The sequence below is a fragment of the Lepisma saccharinum genome, chromosome 16, assembly GCF_977018435.1.
Source record: "Lepisma saccharinum chromosome 16, izLepSacc3.1, whole genome shotgun sequence".
In the NCBI taxonomy this organism is placed as follows: domain Eukaryota; kingdom Metazoa; phylum Arthropoda; class Insecta; order Zygentoma; family Lepismatidae; genus Lepisma; species Lepisma saccharinum.
In genome coordinates, this window is record NC_139244.1 from 1,281,557 (window position 1) to 1,300,825 (window position 19,269).

General features: G+C 37.6%; 1 protein-coding gene across 1 annotated transcript; it reads left to right on the forward strand.

Annotated features, from left to right (window-relative positions):
* Positions 1-1,042: 1,042 nt before the first annotated feature.
* LOC145999832 (uncharacterized) lies at positions 1,043-3,663 on the forward strand. Its single transcript, XM_083137094.1, has 2 exons — positions 1,043-1,344; positions 3,174-3,663. The coding sequence occupies exons 1-2, from the start codon at positions 1,191-1,193 to the stop codon at positions 3,437-3,439; spliced, it is 420 nt and encodes a 139-aa protein (XP_082993220.1). The 5' UTR covers positions 1,043-1,190; the 3' UTR covers positions 3,440-3,663.
* The last annotated feature ends 15,606 nt before the right edge of the window (positions 3,664-19,269 follow it).

Genomic DNA, 19,269 nt, shown 5'->3' on the forward strand with positions numbered 1-19,269 from the left:
AAATTCACCCCTTCCAACTTCTGGCTGGCATGAATATAAATTATAGGACTCTATGGTATGAATTTTATTAATTTGACAACATCAATTTTATCCTGACTTCTCATGTGGATATAGCATTGCTGACAGGACAGGAAAAATAGATATTTCAAAGTATTTTCCTAATTAAAAATGTTATACAGTGTACTGAAACATCATATAGCTATCAGGAATGCATAAAATTAACAAGTCACTATTATACTCTGGCGAAAGGGGGGGCTCCCGTGACATTAGATAAAACTATTTTGCATAATTTGTTTGTAGTGAAAATATAGACAGCAAATATTATTTTGCTCACAATTTGGTGAAGGATAAATTCACAGAGCATGAACAGCAGCTATTACATTCGTTCATCTTGTTTATGAACAGAAATCTAAGTAGAGGCAACTTGTATTTAGAAGATTCTCTAGACTTGTTCTTTCACAGAGGAGCTTCTTTATCTGTACCTTTGCTGCCCCTGTTGCAGCCTCCCCTTTAGACAGAAATCTGAGACTTTGATGTCATCATCCACATTTTTCCAAATCTGCATCAAAGGTCAACAGTTCCCATGTTTTGGGAACGAAGGGGAGTTTTATTGCTTCGGCTGGGGGTGGAATGTACTATGATTCAACACTGTGCACGTTTTCTTGTATGATATAAATATTTATGTCATCAAAAGTAGCTAGTATGAACTGAAAGAGATGTTGCCAGTAGCAGTCAATTAACACTTCAAGAGAGGTTTTAGAAAATACAGGAAAAACTAGTATTTCTATAATATTTCTAAACTTTATGATTATATTACATAATTAGCCTTCATTTAATACTTATAAACTTTGAAAAATGGACTTTGTTTACAAAGCAACCCCTCCCCCACATCAATTCTAGCTACAGGCCTCACCCAAAGATCGTCAAATATCCAATTTTGTGATGCAAGTGTGGCCAAAAGTGACTCTTTTCAACAACCAATGATCTTGCTTCTGTGGGTGTGGGCAAACCTTGTTATTACCATGAGTCAGAGAATGTGAATGTTACTTGTGCGAGTGTGTGCGTACTTTTGTGTGCATTAATATTTCTTGAAGAATAATGATCATGGATGAAGAATCATTTTATTCGATGGGTAACTTTGAAAATGTTTCAAGTTATGTACAATACTTTTAATATATATACTGTAAAGGATGGTTTTTTATTTTGGTGAAAAGCTTGACAGGCACTTGCTTATAAAACGCAAGCCTGCTACATCTCAAAAACAAAATGTAAGGAGAGATTTGGCACATGAAAAATTTTTGAAACTAAATCCTAAGCGTCAAGATGTAATGTCTAAAGTAAAAAGTAAGTAAACATGTCTTTAGTCTTACAAATGTCTTACGTGGCGGGCGGGGGATAAATTGGTTTGATTTGTAACATGTGGTATCCTACAGATCACAGACCCAGTTTGTATTCAAACGTTTACAAGGAATAAAATGCAAGAAATGCATCAACAATCTCCATCTCAAGCCCATAATACTGTTCAATAGGAAATGAGTTACTTTTACAGATAAGATTCCGTTGGAGAACAGACCCACCTGGGCAGCTAAGTAAATATTTAGAATAGCAAGATTGAAAATAATAATCCTTGCTATACACTACAACCCTTCCCTCATTTCACATGCATCTAAATCCTGATTATGATCATATAACAATAAAAATAAGATAGTTTTTTGAATTGTTAACAAGCAGCTTCAAAGTAGACACGGTGGTGAGGTGAGACTTGACATAATTTTCTTATAGAACTTCTACTTTTTCCTCTAATGTTAAGCTAGTATATGTGCCACGCTTCAACATTGCGAACAATGTAAATCACAACCGACAGATTAGGGCAGATAAGAAAACCTTCACAAATTTTTGGCTAGTGGGGGGTTAAGGTCGAACACCTGCTCACGAAAGGGGTGGGCAATCCCACGATATTGAGGAGAGGATGGAGGCTTCATATGAGTAAATATAAACTATCCAAACAAAACATTCCAAAATTCAAATTGCATATGAATTTTTAACCTGCAATTAGTAGTAGGTGAGGTCTGTGCTCACCAGAGGCATCTCCTGAATGCATGCGTCAATTGTGGGAAAAAGGACAGCTTGCTCTGCGATGACATTAATGAGCATTTCTACATTCTAATTTTTTCATATAGGAGAAGTATTTATTTTACACGAGAGCACTCAACTAAGCTTATATTTCATTTCTTGGATATGAAGTAAAAGAAAGTAATAATTTTTTCCCCACAACTGACGCATGCGTCACTTCAGATCCAAGAAATGTAATATAAGCTTAGTTGACCGCTCTTGTGTAAAATAAATGCTTCTCCTAAATGAAGAAATTAGAATGTGGAAATGATAATCTCGTCGCAGAGCAAGCTGTCCTTTTTGCCACAATTGACACATGTGCAGCATGCACCGCATGCGTTCACGAGATGCCTCTGGTGCCCATTATCAATTTTAATCATCATTTTAACAGTATTTAAAGTAATGGCTTGCGGTTCTCTCTAGCTAATGTTTCGAATGGCACAAGTGAGTGCAGAGCTCACCCACGACCAGTTACATTTTTTTATTTAGATTTGTGCATTATTTAGTCAATAGGTCTACCTCGTTTCTAGTTAGTTTCGATACCTATATGTTTTTGTTGTGTTAATAGAAAACATGAAAAATACCTAAGAGATTTCTTATTGTACCGGATTTGTGGAGCATAGATGGAACTGCTCCAGAGTTCTTCAGAGCAGCTTTGAGGAACAACGCACAGGGAGTTCTTCATTTCAATGATGTATTACACTATTTGAAAACAAACATTTTGAAACAATGCAAATTTAAAAATAATAAAATTAGGTGAAATATGCCTAAAAAGCAAGAGCGAGTGCCATTTGCACCCGTGACCAATGGCATGACTAAAGCGAGCATGATCGATTCCGAGTTAACATTGGTTTCAATAGAATTTCAAGGGAAATAAACTTCTGTTCAAATTATCGAATAATTTTAATTGAAAAAAGTTCACTGTACTTACATGTGTAGCAATAGAGAGAAGTAAATTGTAGTAAGTAGAGCCTAGAGTTTGGTATGCAGTTGAGCAGTCTACAGGTCTAGAAAAAAAGACAGGACTGACTAACAGTGTCTTACATCATTGTATCTTCCAGGGGTATCAAGATTACGGAGGTCCCCCACTTGTATCTCGCAACAGCATCCATGGTCAAAGGTCCACTCACCACGTAGAGTTTCAAGCAATTTTGTCGTTCCGCTGCCAGTCCACAAGCCGCCCCGGCTTGAGCAAGTGATCAGCAACCAGATTTCCTCCTTTTCTCGACTTATGCGGCCCGGTTCCTTGCCTCCCGTGCTGGGCACCTTGATGGCTTGCTTCCAGCAGCCGATGGACGAAGATATCGACACAATGGAAATGGGTTGAAGCTCTACACAAATATATTTTTATATAAATTTATACATATTTATCGCTTTCTGCAAGCTTTTTAAAATATTATTTTACTCCCGGATGCTCTGGAAGACACATATGATTACCTTTTTTTAAACATTTGTGAAGATATGAAAATATTGTAAGGGCACATAAATGGATATATTGTGGAATTAACTTCTGAAAGACATTTGATCAAAATTAAACTATTTTAAATACAATTGTCTTTTTGTTATTTATATGAGCACTTGTCAAAATGACATGGTATTCTTGCATATTTCCTTCGCCTGTTTCTTCAGTCCAAAAATCAGTTTATAAACTTTCATTGTGTAATCATTGCATCGGCGTGTCAGATAAAAAAACCAATGAGAGGAGCATAAAATCTTGAGAAACAAAAGATATTTAACACTGTCTCTCAAGCACCATGCCAATTAAGTTTTTTGCTTTGGGGGGGGGGGGGGGATCGTCCACTTAGTGGCGTATTTGTGATTTCATTCCAGTATATAGGTTTTTTTGGGGGGATGCAAATTTGTATAAGTTACCAGTCAGTAAATTAAACTATTGCCTGGTGGTTCTCTAAGTACCTTAGAATATTGGTAATAGTTAGGGGCATGCATATTTCGTTTTTGACGAAAAAACAAAATTTGAAAAACACATTGTAGTGTTAATTTTTCATGTTTTTGAAAGGTGCAAGATGCATTTTGTGACCATGTTTTGTCACGAAATAATGCGAAATGAACTGCAAAAAGCGAAATTAACTCAAACACGAAACTTAGGTTTTATTCACCGACGCGGCACCTTCTGAGGTCTGAATTATCGTGAGTGTTATGCAATTCCCAGAAAATTGATTACGTCTGCTGTTAACGTTGGAGAAACAAAAATTCACTCCTTTACACAGAAATGAACTTAATACTCGGATAACTACATAAATGAGCTATTAGAAGCGAAATGTTAATTCTGTGGAATAAGTGTAGTTTTTTAAATCAAATTTTGGATTATATTCACAATTTTAAAACCAAAATGTCTTTTTATATACCACATTTGATCCAATTTTTCACCGCTATAACACCGATATTTTATTTTATTTACCGCTTTTGAACCTGAAATTGACTCAGTTTTTATACCGAAATTTTGCTTTTTTATTTACCAAAAATATGTGCCTCTAGTAATAGTCTAGTTAATTAAAACATATGACAACATTTAAAAGTAATTTAGAAACAGTACAGTACATACATTTACATTCTAAAAAAAACTAAAACTCTCACACAAAAAGTGCTATCGAAATAGTAACACCGAAAAATTGACTAAATTTATTTTGCCAAGTTCAAACATAATGTCCACCTAAGCTACCTACAAGTTTCTTGTGAGGACTGTAACATGTAAAATATCAGCACCATATCATGAAACCTTAAGTGAAAAACAGCCTGCTGTTGTCTCGACTCGGTGAGGTTGGTCAATTGCAGAATGGTCCTCCTTGAATCCACAAGGCTGCACACTTTTTTCGACAGGGAAATCTTCGATACTGTTTGGCTGCATTAGCCGAGACCATGGATGGAAGTGCGCATGTGTTAATTGGACGTGTCCATTAGCAAAATAAGGGTGATGGCACTTTTGGTCAGGAAGCGGGTTCCGTGAAAATGGTCTGCTGTGGAAACAACAATGTAGTTTTAAACGTAGTAACATCGCTGCCAAAATAAGCCGAGTTCTTTATGAATTATGTAAGGGTACAGAATGAAAAAAATTGCCATCCATATACTACGTATATAAGCAAATAGAATATATCAGGAAAATATTCATCACGTCACAGTAGTAGATAAACTTGTTCCTTTGGATCATTCAATTAAATTGATCTCCTTAGTAAATATTATAATTAGCACAAATGTGCAAATTGACAGTAATCAGGATAGTATTCACTAATAATAGTATTATTATTATACATAGTATTATAAATATAATAAAGAAAATGTAGTAACTGAATGGTTTGTGGCATTGTGTATTATATCGAAGGCATTTTGTAGAATGTGAAACAGGGACTAAAACGACACAGTTTTCTTTGTTCGATTTCGAAACAGTTTGTTACGAATTGTTACAGACATCACAAACACAACACGGCAAGCAGTATTAAACAAGCGAACCCATGCAAGCAAAATGCCACAGGGTGGTGTGGTGAGTGTTCTAACTGCTTCCCCTCTCACGTTTAAATTGTACTTTCCAGCTAGTTTCGTTTCCCTTGGCCGGACTGTAACTGGACCACTAATGGACATGAATTATTTTTCAATTGAGTTTGTTAGATAGTTAAGCATATATTATATGCTCCTCAGTTTCATTTTGTTTGAGGGGGATAATTTTTTTTGTGGGGTGATCCCCAGGATCCCCTCCCCATTATTCTCAAGTGTAATATTTTGACTATAATAAATAATAATAATAACCGTGGTACAATGGCAAGCCAAGGCTTACCCACCGTCTGCTGACCTCACTCACACATGCATCAGCAGAGGTGAGAGATCATCAAACCAGTTAGAGTACATTTTCATGACCGGGTTACGCTACTCAGTGGTAGCTTCCCAATTTCCTCACGATGGCAGATGGCCACAGGTCCCATACACTGGTCAAAATCTCTGAAAAAAATTGTTACCCCCCCAAGAGACTTGAACCAGAGGGATGCCTGTCAACTTTTTCACATCGGAAATGTGTTTGAGAAACTACCATGAACAAATGGCTTGTGTCAGATTTAGACTATTCAATTTTAATGCATATTTATAAGTATTCCGTGCATTCTTATCTTGCACCAAAGAAAGTTTACCAAATACTAAATGATTTTTACGCACATTTTTTTTAAAATCTTCAAATAATGGTCGCATTTTACTAATATCTTTGAAAAGGAAAGAAGAAGAAAAAAGAAATGTCACAAAATCTGTGATGACTATTTGGTGAAATATGGTACTGAGCCAGCCCTGATATCAACTGACTTTTCGCTTCCGCTGCTTTACCCGTGTGCAATTGTCTCTTCAGTAATATCACTATGGGTTGATTTGAATTTGATTTGGTGATTTTTAAGTCCACTTTATGCACAGTAAGGTTAATCGGGACTGGATCTACAGTTTAAAGTGGGATCCGAACCATTACGCGTCTCCAAATACTACTATGGGATCTATTGCTTTTGAAACACTGATGAGGTTGTTGGTGTCTAGAATCTCAAACTGGAGCTGTATATGACCTTGTGATTTGGCACACGCAGGAGATGTACTTCACAGGTATTAAAGTGCTTGATCAGGACTTGAACCCAGGTCTCCAGCATACTGTGCTATTGTTGGTAGAGAACCTTTCAAACGATGATGCCTCATAATCAAGGTGTCCCATGTTTAATTTCTTGTAAGGGACATTCTGTGGATCCAGTTTTGCTTAGTCTAATCTGATGCACAAAGTGGACATGAACTTTTAATATTACTCATTTAAAATGCACACTTTTTTCCAGAATTCTTGCCATAAAAACTGCAGTGCATATTATGCACAGAATAATTCAGACAACAAAACATGAAACCACGCATATTTTCACTATATCACTGCGTATAATATATACATATCAAGAGGTGCAAATTCAAATTGCCAGATTGGAATTCATTAATATATATATTTTTTAAAACAATATAAAAGTGAAATTGACATTTTCCCATGGTTTTTCACTTTGTATCGGAACATTTTGCGACAGAAACGTGGCGTTGTTCTGGTAGAATTTGAGTATGCACCTCCAGTCACACTGCAAATCCATAATTTAATTTTGATGTCACTTTCTTATTCTACAGAATAAACAAGATGTTACAGAAGTGAAAACTTTGAGATGCTAAACACAGTGGAGGGAGAGGAGGGAGGTGGAGTGAGTTGATGACACCAGGGAGTCGTAACGTAACGAAATGGAACGGTATTTTCAATTACGGTTTCCGTTACGTTACAACCAGAAACAGAATAACTTTTTTCGTGAACAGAAACGTTACCTCAGGTATATGAACATTACGTTACAGGTGTGCATAACGGTACCGAACCATAACTGATCTCTAAAGGAGTAGGTCTTCACGTGACACTTTAACGTTACATCCATTGCCGGCAACCAGTAACGTTACAGGGTAAGAAAGAGGTTCGTCACGTATTGACTAGTAACTTTAGTGTGTGTGGAAAGTGATAGTAACGTTACAATTAACCAGTAACTTAATTGAGGTCACTACTGAAAAAAACGTTACACTCCTTTTTTCAAAGCAACAACGTTATTTATAGCTGGTATCATACAGACGTTCCGATGTGCAATACCGTGTCCGATGCCGTGTTCCGGAGAGAATAACATAGGTCTCTCGTATAATTGTGCTCGTTACTTTTGTAACGTTACAGTTCTTTTCCTCCACAAAAGTCTGTTTCGAAAAAGTGATACACATATCCGTTACGAATAGCAAATACCGTTATCGAAGGCGTTTTCGAAGAAGTCTCATAATTGTTTGATTTTGATTTGCTGTATTTGACTTCGCTTTTTTTTTGCCACTTTTGGCTAATTCTCGAAGATGGTGATTGGTGATAACAATATGAAATTGATGAATGCACACTCACAAACATCCACGCCCAGGCCGGGATTCGGACCCGGGACCCGTAGCGTTCTCATAATTGTGATCGGCAGCATAGTAACATTACAATATTTTGACACCTTGAAAGTCATTAAGTTATAATACGTATTTTCATTTTGGATGTCAGTGAAAACATTAAATTGTAAAACAAAACGTTTCATTCGGCGTGACAGAATTCTGGTTATCGGAATTTACTGACTAACTATGTATTTATCACAAATATATTTCTTTTCTGCATACTTAATCACTTTACGTGAATTTGTTCTAATTTGAATATCTATGCAAGATGAATTTTAACATGTGCGTTCACTTTATACAATAGGAAAACAAACGTTTGTTGAAGGAAAACGTTTCTATCTATCTATCTATCTATCTCTCGCTCTCGGTTTACATGTGTTACATCAATTAAAAAAAAATATATTATGTTTTTCGATGAGAATGATTCGTTCTTAGATTAAAATGCTGAAGGACGAAACATAAAGGACCAACCATGGTCGAGCCAAAAAGTCATCCGTGCCACGCGTTCGTCCACATAAGCGAGAGGCAAGCTTTTTCCTATCGGAAGACGAAAAATAATTGCTTGCTGCGCGACCTTGAGAAGGCGAACCGAACTGATAGCAGCAGCACCACGCAAATCGGAAAATCTGAAACTTTGTACACGTGACCTTCGATCACGAAGCATCCGAGTAGACAACGCCCTGAGGCGATATGAAAGGCACTTTTAGCCAGTGGCGGCCGGCGGGTACTGTCAACGTGATCAAGAAATCGAAGAAAAAAAACCTCCGCAATGCCTTGGCCCCCCTCCTTGAGGTTGCCCCACTGGCCAAGATGTATATCCTTGTTTGGTAACGTGGAAAACAGTGTGTTTAAGTAATAACACACTAATACGATTCATCTTCACTCACTAACCTATCTTTAAACACTACAGGACACTTCACTAAAAACACAATTACAAGAGGAAGGGAAAGCAAATCTTCTCACCTTCTCCTCCCCCATGCACACGTATTCCAACTGGACGTTGAAAATATTCTACATTTGATGTAAAAAGAAATTGTCGAAATGCCAAAGGAATTTTTACTTTTATATTTTTAAAAAGTCTGGATGGCCCTCTAGGCGCATCTATCTATTATCAAAATGTTCATTTAACTTCGGAAAAATACTAGGTTCGTTTCTCCAAATGTTGGCAGAAAAGTAGATAGTACCTTTTTCACGAATTACTTCCCCAACGGGTCGTACAAATCCGTCGTATTTAGCGACTTATCTCTGAAGATGGCAACGGTGTCAACACTGAGAAAGTTCCCTCGCTGTGCTAAACGGGCACGGCTGGTGTCTTATGGGCTAACCCCATTGGCTAACACCACCCCCTGCCACCTTCTTCCCGGCTTATGGTGCAAAGGTTACTCGCTGAGACTTCACCAACCCTCTGCACGCGTTTCAACTTGGTTAGGCCAGCTCTTGGGTGGCGCCGACCGCTGCCTCGCCGAGGATACGAAACAGCTGGCGATGCAGTGAGGAGGTTGGGGCGGTTCATATCTAGTCTGTGGTTGGGGCGGTCGTCACGTCAGCTTGACCGATTGAAAGATTCGAATCTCATTGTCTGTAAACTATCAATGTATTAATTTAACAATACTTGGGCTAGGGGCTAGGTATGCATTTCTTCTGAGGGTAGTGCCATGGCACGGCGGCTCTCCCCCTTGAGCCGCCGCTGCTTTTAGCAAGTAGAAAATACGTATAAAGGATGGAATTTGTGTACGAAACAAATGAAACCGCGTTTGCGCAACTGGTCTGTAGCTAGACAGGGCCTTTGGACTCTGAAGTAGGCAACAATTGTATGGAGAGTGATTCTCAAAACTAAGCGAATAAAAGGACAGTACACGTATTTTACAAGGGCCCTCATCTGCTTACAATTTTGAAAATTACTTTCAGTAATTCGTGCCTTTTTGGACAGGAGATGAATTAAACTTTGTGGTGTAGAAACAGACAGAGCGCCTACCACGTTTGAAAGAAGAGCATAGGCAGACATTAAAGTAATTTTCAAGAATGTAAGAACGACAGTCGACATGGACATTGAGCAACGTGTGACTGAGAAATACAATCGGAACAAAGGACAAGATTCTTCAAGAAACAGTAATTTTATAAAACTTCCTATCATTAACTAAGTTCATCCTTTTATCCTCTTTTGTTTCTTCTACTTTTGTATTGTTCTTGTATCGCTTTTCTGCCACTTGTAGATAATCGCGACTATGAACATTAATGATGATCATATTAAATCTATGAAGGGATGGTTACCAAAGAAAACGCTCATGCCCAGGTGTCTACTCGAACTTGAAATGTTTGGTAGAGAGTTTATGAGTGGATCACTCAACGACTTCGGCTTCGAGGATACTGTTTCAGTTGCAACATGCAGTATAATTACGTTTCTACTACTCTCAATTGACCCAAGCATGTGGTATGTGTCCTTCATTTTACTTAAAAAGCCCCCTTGATACATGAGATACTGCAAATAATTTCAGGCATGCCGTCGAATTCACATTGCCTGGCACTTTTTTTAAACTAAGTAATGAAGTGACGTGTATATTCATATTACGACTAGCTCGAACTAAAAACTCTTGTGGAATACTGTGTATATGTTATCCTTGTTGAAGTGAGGAACTTCATATTTTGCTAAGAAAATATGTATGAAAAAATATGTTTGTAGCTACTAGAAGAATTCAAATTATTATGATGGAATTTCAACTTGCGTATACTCTTCATATAACGTGGTATATAGTTATCGCAGACGAGGTCTTGTTTCGCAGTCAATTTATTTTTAGTTGAGGAACTCGAGAGTAAGTTGCAAATATTTAATGACCCACGTTGTGGTGTGCTGTTCGATTAAGCAGAATTGGAGTGAGAGAAATCATTCAACACGTCAATTTGTAACTGTGAATGCAAGTTTTCTTTGATTTAGCGGGAAATCAGTCTGCTATTGTTGTAAGTAATAAATGGAAACATATACATTTTCTGCTCGAGTAGGAATCCACAGGCGTTATCCAATCAATCAGTTTCTGTGTTTGAAACTTCTGTCTAGGAAAGCTACATAAAATTTGCTTTTAATAACAGCAGCTTCAAAATAACCTATCCATTCTTGTCATGCCAAGTAATGTTTGATTTTGATTTGTTATATTTAACTTTGGTTTTCTGCCACTTTTGGCTAATCGCGAAGACGAGGATGGGTGATGAAATTACAAAATTGACGAAAGGACATCACAAAGAAAAATGAAAATGATGCATAGGCTGGGATACGAACTCGGGACCTGTGGCGTCGTATTGCGATGTGCTAACCGCTCCGCCACGGAGGTCTGCAAAGTTGTATTTGACCATTGTACATTGTTAATGAAATAAAAACATTACATATACAGTGGCTCACATTAGTAACCGAAACGTAGCATTTTGTTTCATTTCTTCACAATATTTCACAATTAACAACATGTACATAAATATAATCCATTGTGAAATATTTATACGCATTTATTAAAGCTATATTCCCTGTTACGTTTTTCTTTTTTTGTTTAATTTTGGGTGTTTCAGCACTTAGGCTATTTTGCACCCGCCACGTTATACTGGGTCCAGCCCCTTACCACAACAAATAACATAACTGTAAGGTCGCATAACTGAAATATGAAAATATTCTGACTTAGGTGAAAAGCTGAGGCTGTAAAGGGGCACTCAGCACACATGACAAAAAGCAGGAGAACATACAGAATTATACTGGCCAGTCGCCAGAGACTTGTTAGTCAGCAAAAGGCAGCCCAGGGTGTACTACGTGGAACTGATTTTGACGATTGGGTGTATGTACTGCGTGGAAGGTCACCCCTTACACCCCTGTTACGTTTTCAAATCTGAAATTAGTTATTTATATTTGGGTGTGAAAAAAAAGATCACTTTAATATTCAGACAAATCTTGAAAGCCTTCTGTTACTGTTACATAGTTTTTTACCGGTCAACTACAATGCGGGGAAAGAACAATTCATGCTACTTCCTGACTACATCTGTTATGAGTAACTGCATTGATCCCTGACTGAAGTACGAGAAAAATGGGTAACAAAACAAAAAAACAACATTTGACGAACGACAGCTATTTATATTTGCCGTATCTAACCAAAGGGTGTCGGTACGTGCAAGGAAATTGAAAATGTTAAGTACATGTAAGCGTACCGTGGGTAACGCAATAAAACGTAATGAAAAGCAAAATGAGGTAAATTCCGTATCTCAGAAAATTCAACCAAGATAAATGGGAGAAAGAAATGAAGGAGCTTCGGTATGAAAAATCAAGACCCTTTCCTCACCCCCACCCCCTTCTCAAACCAAGGGCTCTGAAAGCAGCTGTGCAACTTGGAGCAGACATTGGGACTGCTTTACAGACGGGATAAAATGAAATGTACTTCCGTTTTCCTACCAACTCAGAAGCGAGTTGGAAACTCTTCATTGCTCCTGTATAGATAAGAAAGTGGGGGAGGGCAGTAGCAGACAAGGCCACCACGGAAACTTGTTTCCAGCAAGCTTTATGTTGGAGTCTTGGCAGTTTGTGGAAGGATTTTGTGTTCTGCCTTCCCCCCCTCCTCTCTCTCTTTGGATTGAAAAACAGGGTGCGACGATTATGCGATGAAATACGGTAATATATAACGATAAAGCTTTATTTGATTGAAGATGATGATAATAATAATAATAATAATAATAACCCGTGACGCAACGGTCCGTGAGGGCCACGTCCTACCTACCGACTGCCGGCTTCACTTCCACCTGCCGAGGTTGGAATTATGGGGTGACGCGTGGTTAACAAGACAAGTCTTCAGCTAATCTGCGGTCTTCAGTCTTTGCAGGTTTCCATGGCCGCGTCACGCTACTAATTTGTAGCTCCTCAATTTCCTCACGACGGTGGATGGCCACCAACCCCATACACAGGCCGAAATCTCAGAACCAGGGGTTCCGGGTTCGAATCCTGGCCTGGCCATGAATGTTTGATCTTTGCAAATTAGCCAAAAGTGGCACAAAAAGCGAAGTATAATAAAAGAAAATCAATCAATAAATTGTTTATTGTTGGTTGACGTGAATTGTTAATATGCCTAAACTATTAAAATACTCTAATAGCAGGTTTTCTGTTGCAAATTATTATTTGAATTTTGAGGGCATCCATGACGAAGTGCTTTGCATACTGCTCTATGAAACCGGAGACCCTATGATCGATTGATTGATTGATTTGCTTTATTTTAATTCGCTTCTTGTGCCACTTTTGGCTAAACGCGACGATGAGGATGGTCGATGAAATGATGAAATTAATGAAGGGACACTCACAATGAACACCGAATGAACACAATGCCAAAGCCGGTGTTTAAGCAAGCTGTGCTAACCACTCTACCACGGAGGCCGGAATCCTTCTTAATGTATAGGAGAAATCGTTCTTTGACATCGAACTAAGAACAGTTAATATGCGTCACCTCGGAGTTATTATATTTTAAATTTCGAACAATCAATTGAGATTTATTCTTCACCATTATTTTGTCCACATCAAAACTTCCACACAATAAGATCAATTACACTAAGGACAACAGCATTAGAGTCTATGCTTTAAGGAATGATTAAGCACACAACGATGACGGAAAATAATTCACATGATTAAAGTGATGCATTACATCAGTGAAACATAAATTTTCGGTCATGAAGAAAGATTGAAAAACGCAGGGACACAATAATCGATGTGTTTATTTATTTTATTTCGCTTTTCTTCCACTTTTGGGTAATCACAAAGATAAGTATGAAAGGTGTGTTAAGATGAAATTTGTGAAAGGACAACTACAAACGTAAATGGATAGGACACAGTCCAAACCCCACAGACCATTATACTGACCTTATGTCATGACGCCAGATCCTCGTTAGTGTGCAAAATGCACTCCATGGTCACAATGACGTAAGCATTCGTAGAATTGATTTGTATATCATTCTTTCTTTTTTTCAGAAAAACGCGAGCTAAACTATTGCGCGTTCTGTGATATGTTCATTACTTCTCAGGAACACTCGCGGCCTTCAACCAGTTTTATCCTTAAACAAAATTGCGGGTTAGGATGTTAACAGATACTTCAAAGACAATATCCAAAAAATTACTTGTCACATACGCAGAATGTAAAACATTTTTATTTTCTCGTTTCTTCTACATCCTTGGGGAGTAAAGACGGCTGGAGCGTGGTGCTGGTCATATGACCTCCAAAATGTCCGAACTCGAGAATATGCGACACCCTACTGCCACAAACCCTTAAATGTGCCTTCATGGCACGGTTCTATACGCACGACGAACTTTACCTTACCTTTACTACTACTAAGTACTCATGCCCGGAATTTTTGTATTTTTGATCCCTCATTATGTCTCCATTGCTAACCTGTTTCATTTCCAGTCATGACAGCAATTAGTCGATGCAATAAAAATACGTCAAACTTAAAATGAAACAGGTGTCGGCCATGGCCGTATTTAGAGGGGGGGTTTCTAGGGTTCAAACCCCCCCCGAAACTTCTGACATGTTGGATTAATGGATGTTCAGAAACCATAATCTGTAACAAATTTTCAATTTTTTTTCGAAGCATCACAAAAATACAAGGAGACAATGTTGAAACGATCGAGCTAGAATTTTCATACATTTGGAATTCTGAAAGTTGAGTGAAACAGGATTTATTCTCGGAATCGCATCCCACCGGCGACCCCTCCATTATCACTTCTGCTGTCATCTTTCCAGTGTTGTTCCTGCGTCACAAGGAATATAGACTGAAGATTCCCTTATGATTGTCCCAAAATTCCCTTTCCAGCTTTCAAATTCCCCGTCCGATAAAGTCGAAAATAAACCCCCTTGATAGGAGTTCAAGCCTAGTACATCCAGTTTCGTAGCACATTACGTTCGCAATTGAGGTTACAATCCATGCACCAGGCTAAGCTTTAAAGAGAATAACTGGTTCCACACTTTTCAAAATTCCAAAAATTAATTTTAAAGTCAAACAACAAAAACTTTATGACTAAAATTTCCATCTAACTTTTAAAGTTTTTTTCTTGAAGGTATCTAAAGTTTAATGACGAAGTAAAATAATTGTGCATTTCAGTACACACTGTATGAAACGTAAAAAAAACAAAAATAAACTTATGCTGGATATTCACTCATCTGCTGGATTGAGTAAGCTCTCTCAAGGATATAACAATAATATAATAATTATTATTATTAGTATTATTATTATGGAATAAAATTGTTTTATTATTATGAAATTTTAATTATTATTGTACAATTATTATTATTATTTCTATTATTCAAATTTCTGGCGACGCCCTGGGAATAATTATGAATGAACCCCCCCCGAAAATTTTTCCTGTCTACGGCCGTGGTGTCGGCGCGCGCACACACACACACACACACACACACACAAACACAAACTCAAGGAGAGAGAGAAAGGCGGGGTTGGGGTGGGGGAGGAACACAAAATCCTTCCACAAACTGCCAAGACTCCAACAAGACGCTTTGCCGGAAACAAGTTTGCGTGCTGGCCTTGTCTGCTATTGCCCTCCCCCACTTTCTTATCTATACAGGAGCAATGAAGAGTTTCCAACTCGCTTCTGAGTTGGTAGGAAAACGGAAGTACATTTCATTTTATCCCGTCTGTACATCCGAAATGGTAATCTGGCGGTTAAGAAAGCAACGATGAGTATGAGCGACGAAATGGTGAAACTGATGAAGGGACAATCACAAAGAACACTCCTGCACAGGTCGGGATTCGAAACCGGAACCCCTGGCGTCGTAGCGTGCTGTGCCACTCTACCACGTAATATTTTTTATGTACTCATTTTTAGCTACTTCCTTTGTTCCTTATTTTATTAAGTGTATCCGAATATTAATGTTGCTGCTATGTAAAGTCCAACGTTCATAATTTAATATCTGACTAAATTGTATTTTTTCAAAATTGTTCCACTTTGTATCACACATCTACGATACCGAAGATATTTTTTTAAAAAAAATTCTAACGTTCCTTCATTTAAAATGTGTCTGACATGCCTTAAAATGAAAACGTCTGATCTGGCCAAATATTCGAGAGTCTACCTATTTAGCGAAGCGTTTTTCTGTTGTTTGCGACGTGAACAACGTAACGTCTCGAAGGTAGTGAAGTATAAAGACATTTGTAGACATGTGAGCACTTTTGTTATCATATTCACTGATTGTAAATGTCAAATGATGGGGAATTGCAGAATTACGCCTGTTTATTTGATGGAATTCTAAGTGAAAAAGAAGAGAGGAAATGGAGATATTAATACTAACATTTATTGAACGTTTTATCCTGGATGCGAACCCGGCTTCTTAAAGGTAAGTGATCTCACTTTGTATTTGTTGAATATGTATTTAGTGTACACATTTGTGCCTAATAAAGAAGTCCAAGAAAAATGTATTTTTTAGCTAATACGTTTTAGAATTATTATTTTTTTAAGTATTTGTAGGTGTGTTTTACAACAAAAGAGCATTTCGGTATCAAAGCAGAGGGACACAAGAAAGAAAATGCAAGGGCATTAAATGAAAACTCCTTAACTTCATTAGGGGTAACATCTGAAATAAATAAATCAATAAATAAATCTAAGCGTACATATGGTGAGACATGAATCCATAGGGACAAAAGTATATTTTTGGTGAAATGGATTAGAATCACTGCGTGCACCCTAGAAAGTTTGATAAAACACCTCAAGTGTTTTTCTTAAGAGAAGTGTAATACTACCAAATAGGACCTCTGGCAAGAAATCGCTAATAGGCGGTGTGTGCCAAACAAAGAAGACGACGACAACCTATCTCCAGTTCTCAAGGGCATTTAGTGGAATGAGTGATTATAAAGTTTTATTTTGGATTTGTTCAGTAATATGGTGCAGGCGATAATCGTTCAGGTGTGTATATGTATATGATTAATTGAATTAGGTTATTTTACTTACCTTTTTGTCATTTTAGTATATATATATACTAACCCACGGAAATAACTATTTCTGCTTCTGCATTTTTCAGCAGTGTACAAATACGCCACAAGCTGCTTCTACATGGAGCCAATCAGATTCGCAGTGTTCGATTTAAGGGAGGGGTAGGAGCAGCCCTGGCCCAAAACCATGGTAACGGTTGAAGTTTTTGCTTGCGATGACGTGTGACCGGCCAAGTGAATGCATCACTTCAATGTAAAGTCACGTGAAATGACAAAACGACAGTGTTGCAGTATGCAGATATTAACACCAGAACAAGAACAATGTCTAGATGAGGATGCGTACTACAGGCTGTGGAAAAGGAGATGCGATAACCACTAACGCCGTCAAACGGTTGGGCGGGAACTTTACGTCACATACCATGAAGAAGTAATAGGATCTGAGCTGATTATGTCCTTTGCGATTAGTCCACTCACAATTAGTTCACTTCATCAAATGATTTACTAAATCTCATCAATTTACATTGTCGAGTTCATTATTTGTGCTCTTTTTGGTTTAGGTTCAACATCTTCACCGAAGAGAAAATTATGCTCATTTCTTTGTTTTCCTTGACCCTGGATGTACAGTAATAAGGTGTGTTATATACAGTGTACACCAGGGCCGGCGCTAGTAATTTTGCTGCCCTGGGAGGTGCCGGCAGATGCCGCTCCCTCTCGAAAGCCCCCCCCCCCTCCCGTCATTACGTAGCAACGGGAAATTGAAAATTAATATATTCCTAAGTAAAACATCAAACTATAAAATAAATAATTTTATTATACTATTAACCAAAAAAGGATATTTCGCTCGACCACAGTTAAACACTAATTTTATATGAGACTTATTATTATATTTTATGAAAACTCTCTCTTTCTCTTAAATGTATCTTAAATGTAACAAGTATTAGGAAAGAAATGAAGGCTTGACTTCATATGTTTAACGTTGTAGGTCTGTGATGCATGATTGGATTTTTAAAATGTGGGTGATCTAAGGTCTGAATTCTTTCCTGCGTTTTCCCCGCATAAAGCGGCTCTGGGGTTCACCCAGCCTCAAATGAATGGGTGTACCATGGGGGCAACCCTGGGAGGTAAAGGCGGCCGGAGAGGGGTTCCTGTCATATCACCTCTAAAATGGCTGAGATCGAGAATGTGTGTGGGCCTACCCCCACATCCCCTTAACGTGCCTTCATGACATGGTGTTATGTGCACAGGGAACTTTACCTTTGCATTTAATATTCTTCTTCCTATAAAGCTATCTTGCATAAAATAGAAACAAGGGTGTTTCAGACATGATTGATAGGAGATAGTATTTTTATTAGCCTTAATTTCCAAGAAGAACTTTGTTCGCCACTTGCCACGTTTACCGACAAAGTTAATAAATCCGAAGTTCTACACTCACATTAGGTGCAAAATCATGACTCTTTATCAGTTTAAAGTCTCCTTTCGTGTAATTGTTTTCTTATAGCCAAAAACTCTTTTCGTTCATCTTTTAATTCAGTAGCTTTCATGTGTTAACATTCCAGGAGTTTTCTACAATTTTCAAACAAAGATAAGATTGCATGTCTTTAAGCTTACTAATATCATAAAAGAAATGGAAAATTCACTATGATGTTTAAGCTCTAAAACCTTTCTCTTAGAGCTAAAATAATTTTCTACGGCCTGGTAATAAAAATCAACTTTGTACCGCTTTAGTGGATCTTCAGCAGTTTCATCATACTGAAACTGCTTCTCCTATCGATTTCGGACCTGTACAGTGTTGCCTATCTTTGGATCATCTATATCTAAATTCGATGCCAATTCATCAACCTGGACTCAAAGGACAGGGAGTGTATGATACAGGAATACAGGAAATGGTATCTTGGCTCTGTGTAGTCTGTTAAAAAGGGCGTGTCTGTGTTTGTTCCTTAACGTGCCATGGAAGAATAGATAATTTGGCGTTTGTTTGATTACTCTGCAATCACATGCAGGAGATTCATAACGTGATGTTCTTTTGATTATATGAAAAAAATACTGGTGACATTTTGAAGGATTCTATAGAGCAGAAGTTTAAAATGTATTATACAAATTAGTAATAGTATTTTAAATATTTGTGGCAACGTGTTCAATTCACTGAAGTATTCTTAAAAAATGTATACTACTATGTAAGACCATTACAGACACATTAACATTTATTTCATAGAACGTATAAGAGATATTAAAAAATACAATACTTCTGCAACTGAATTC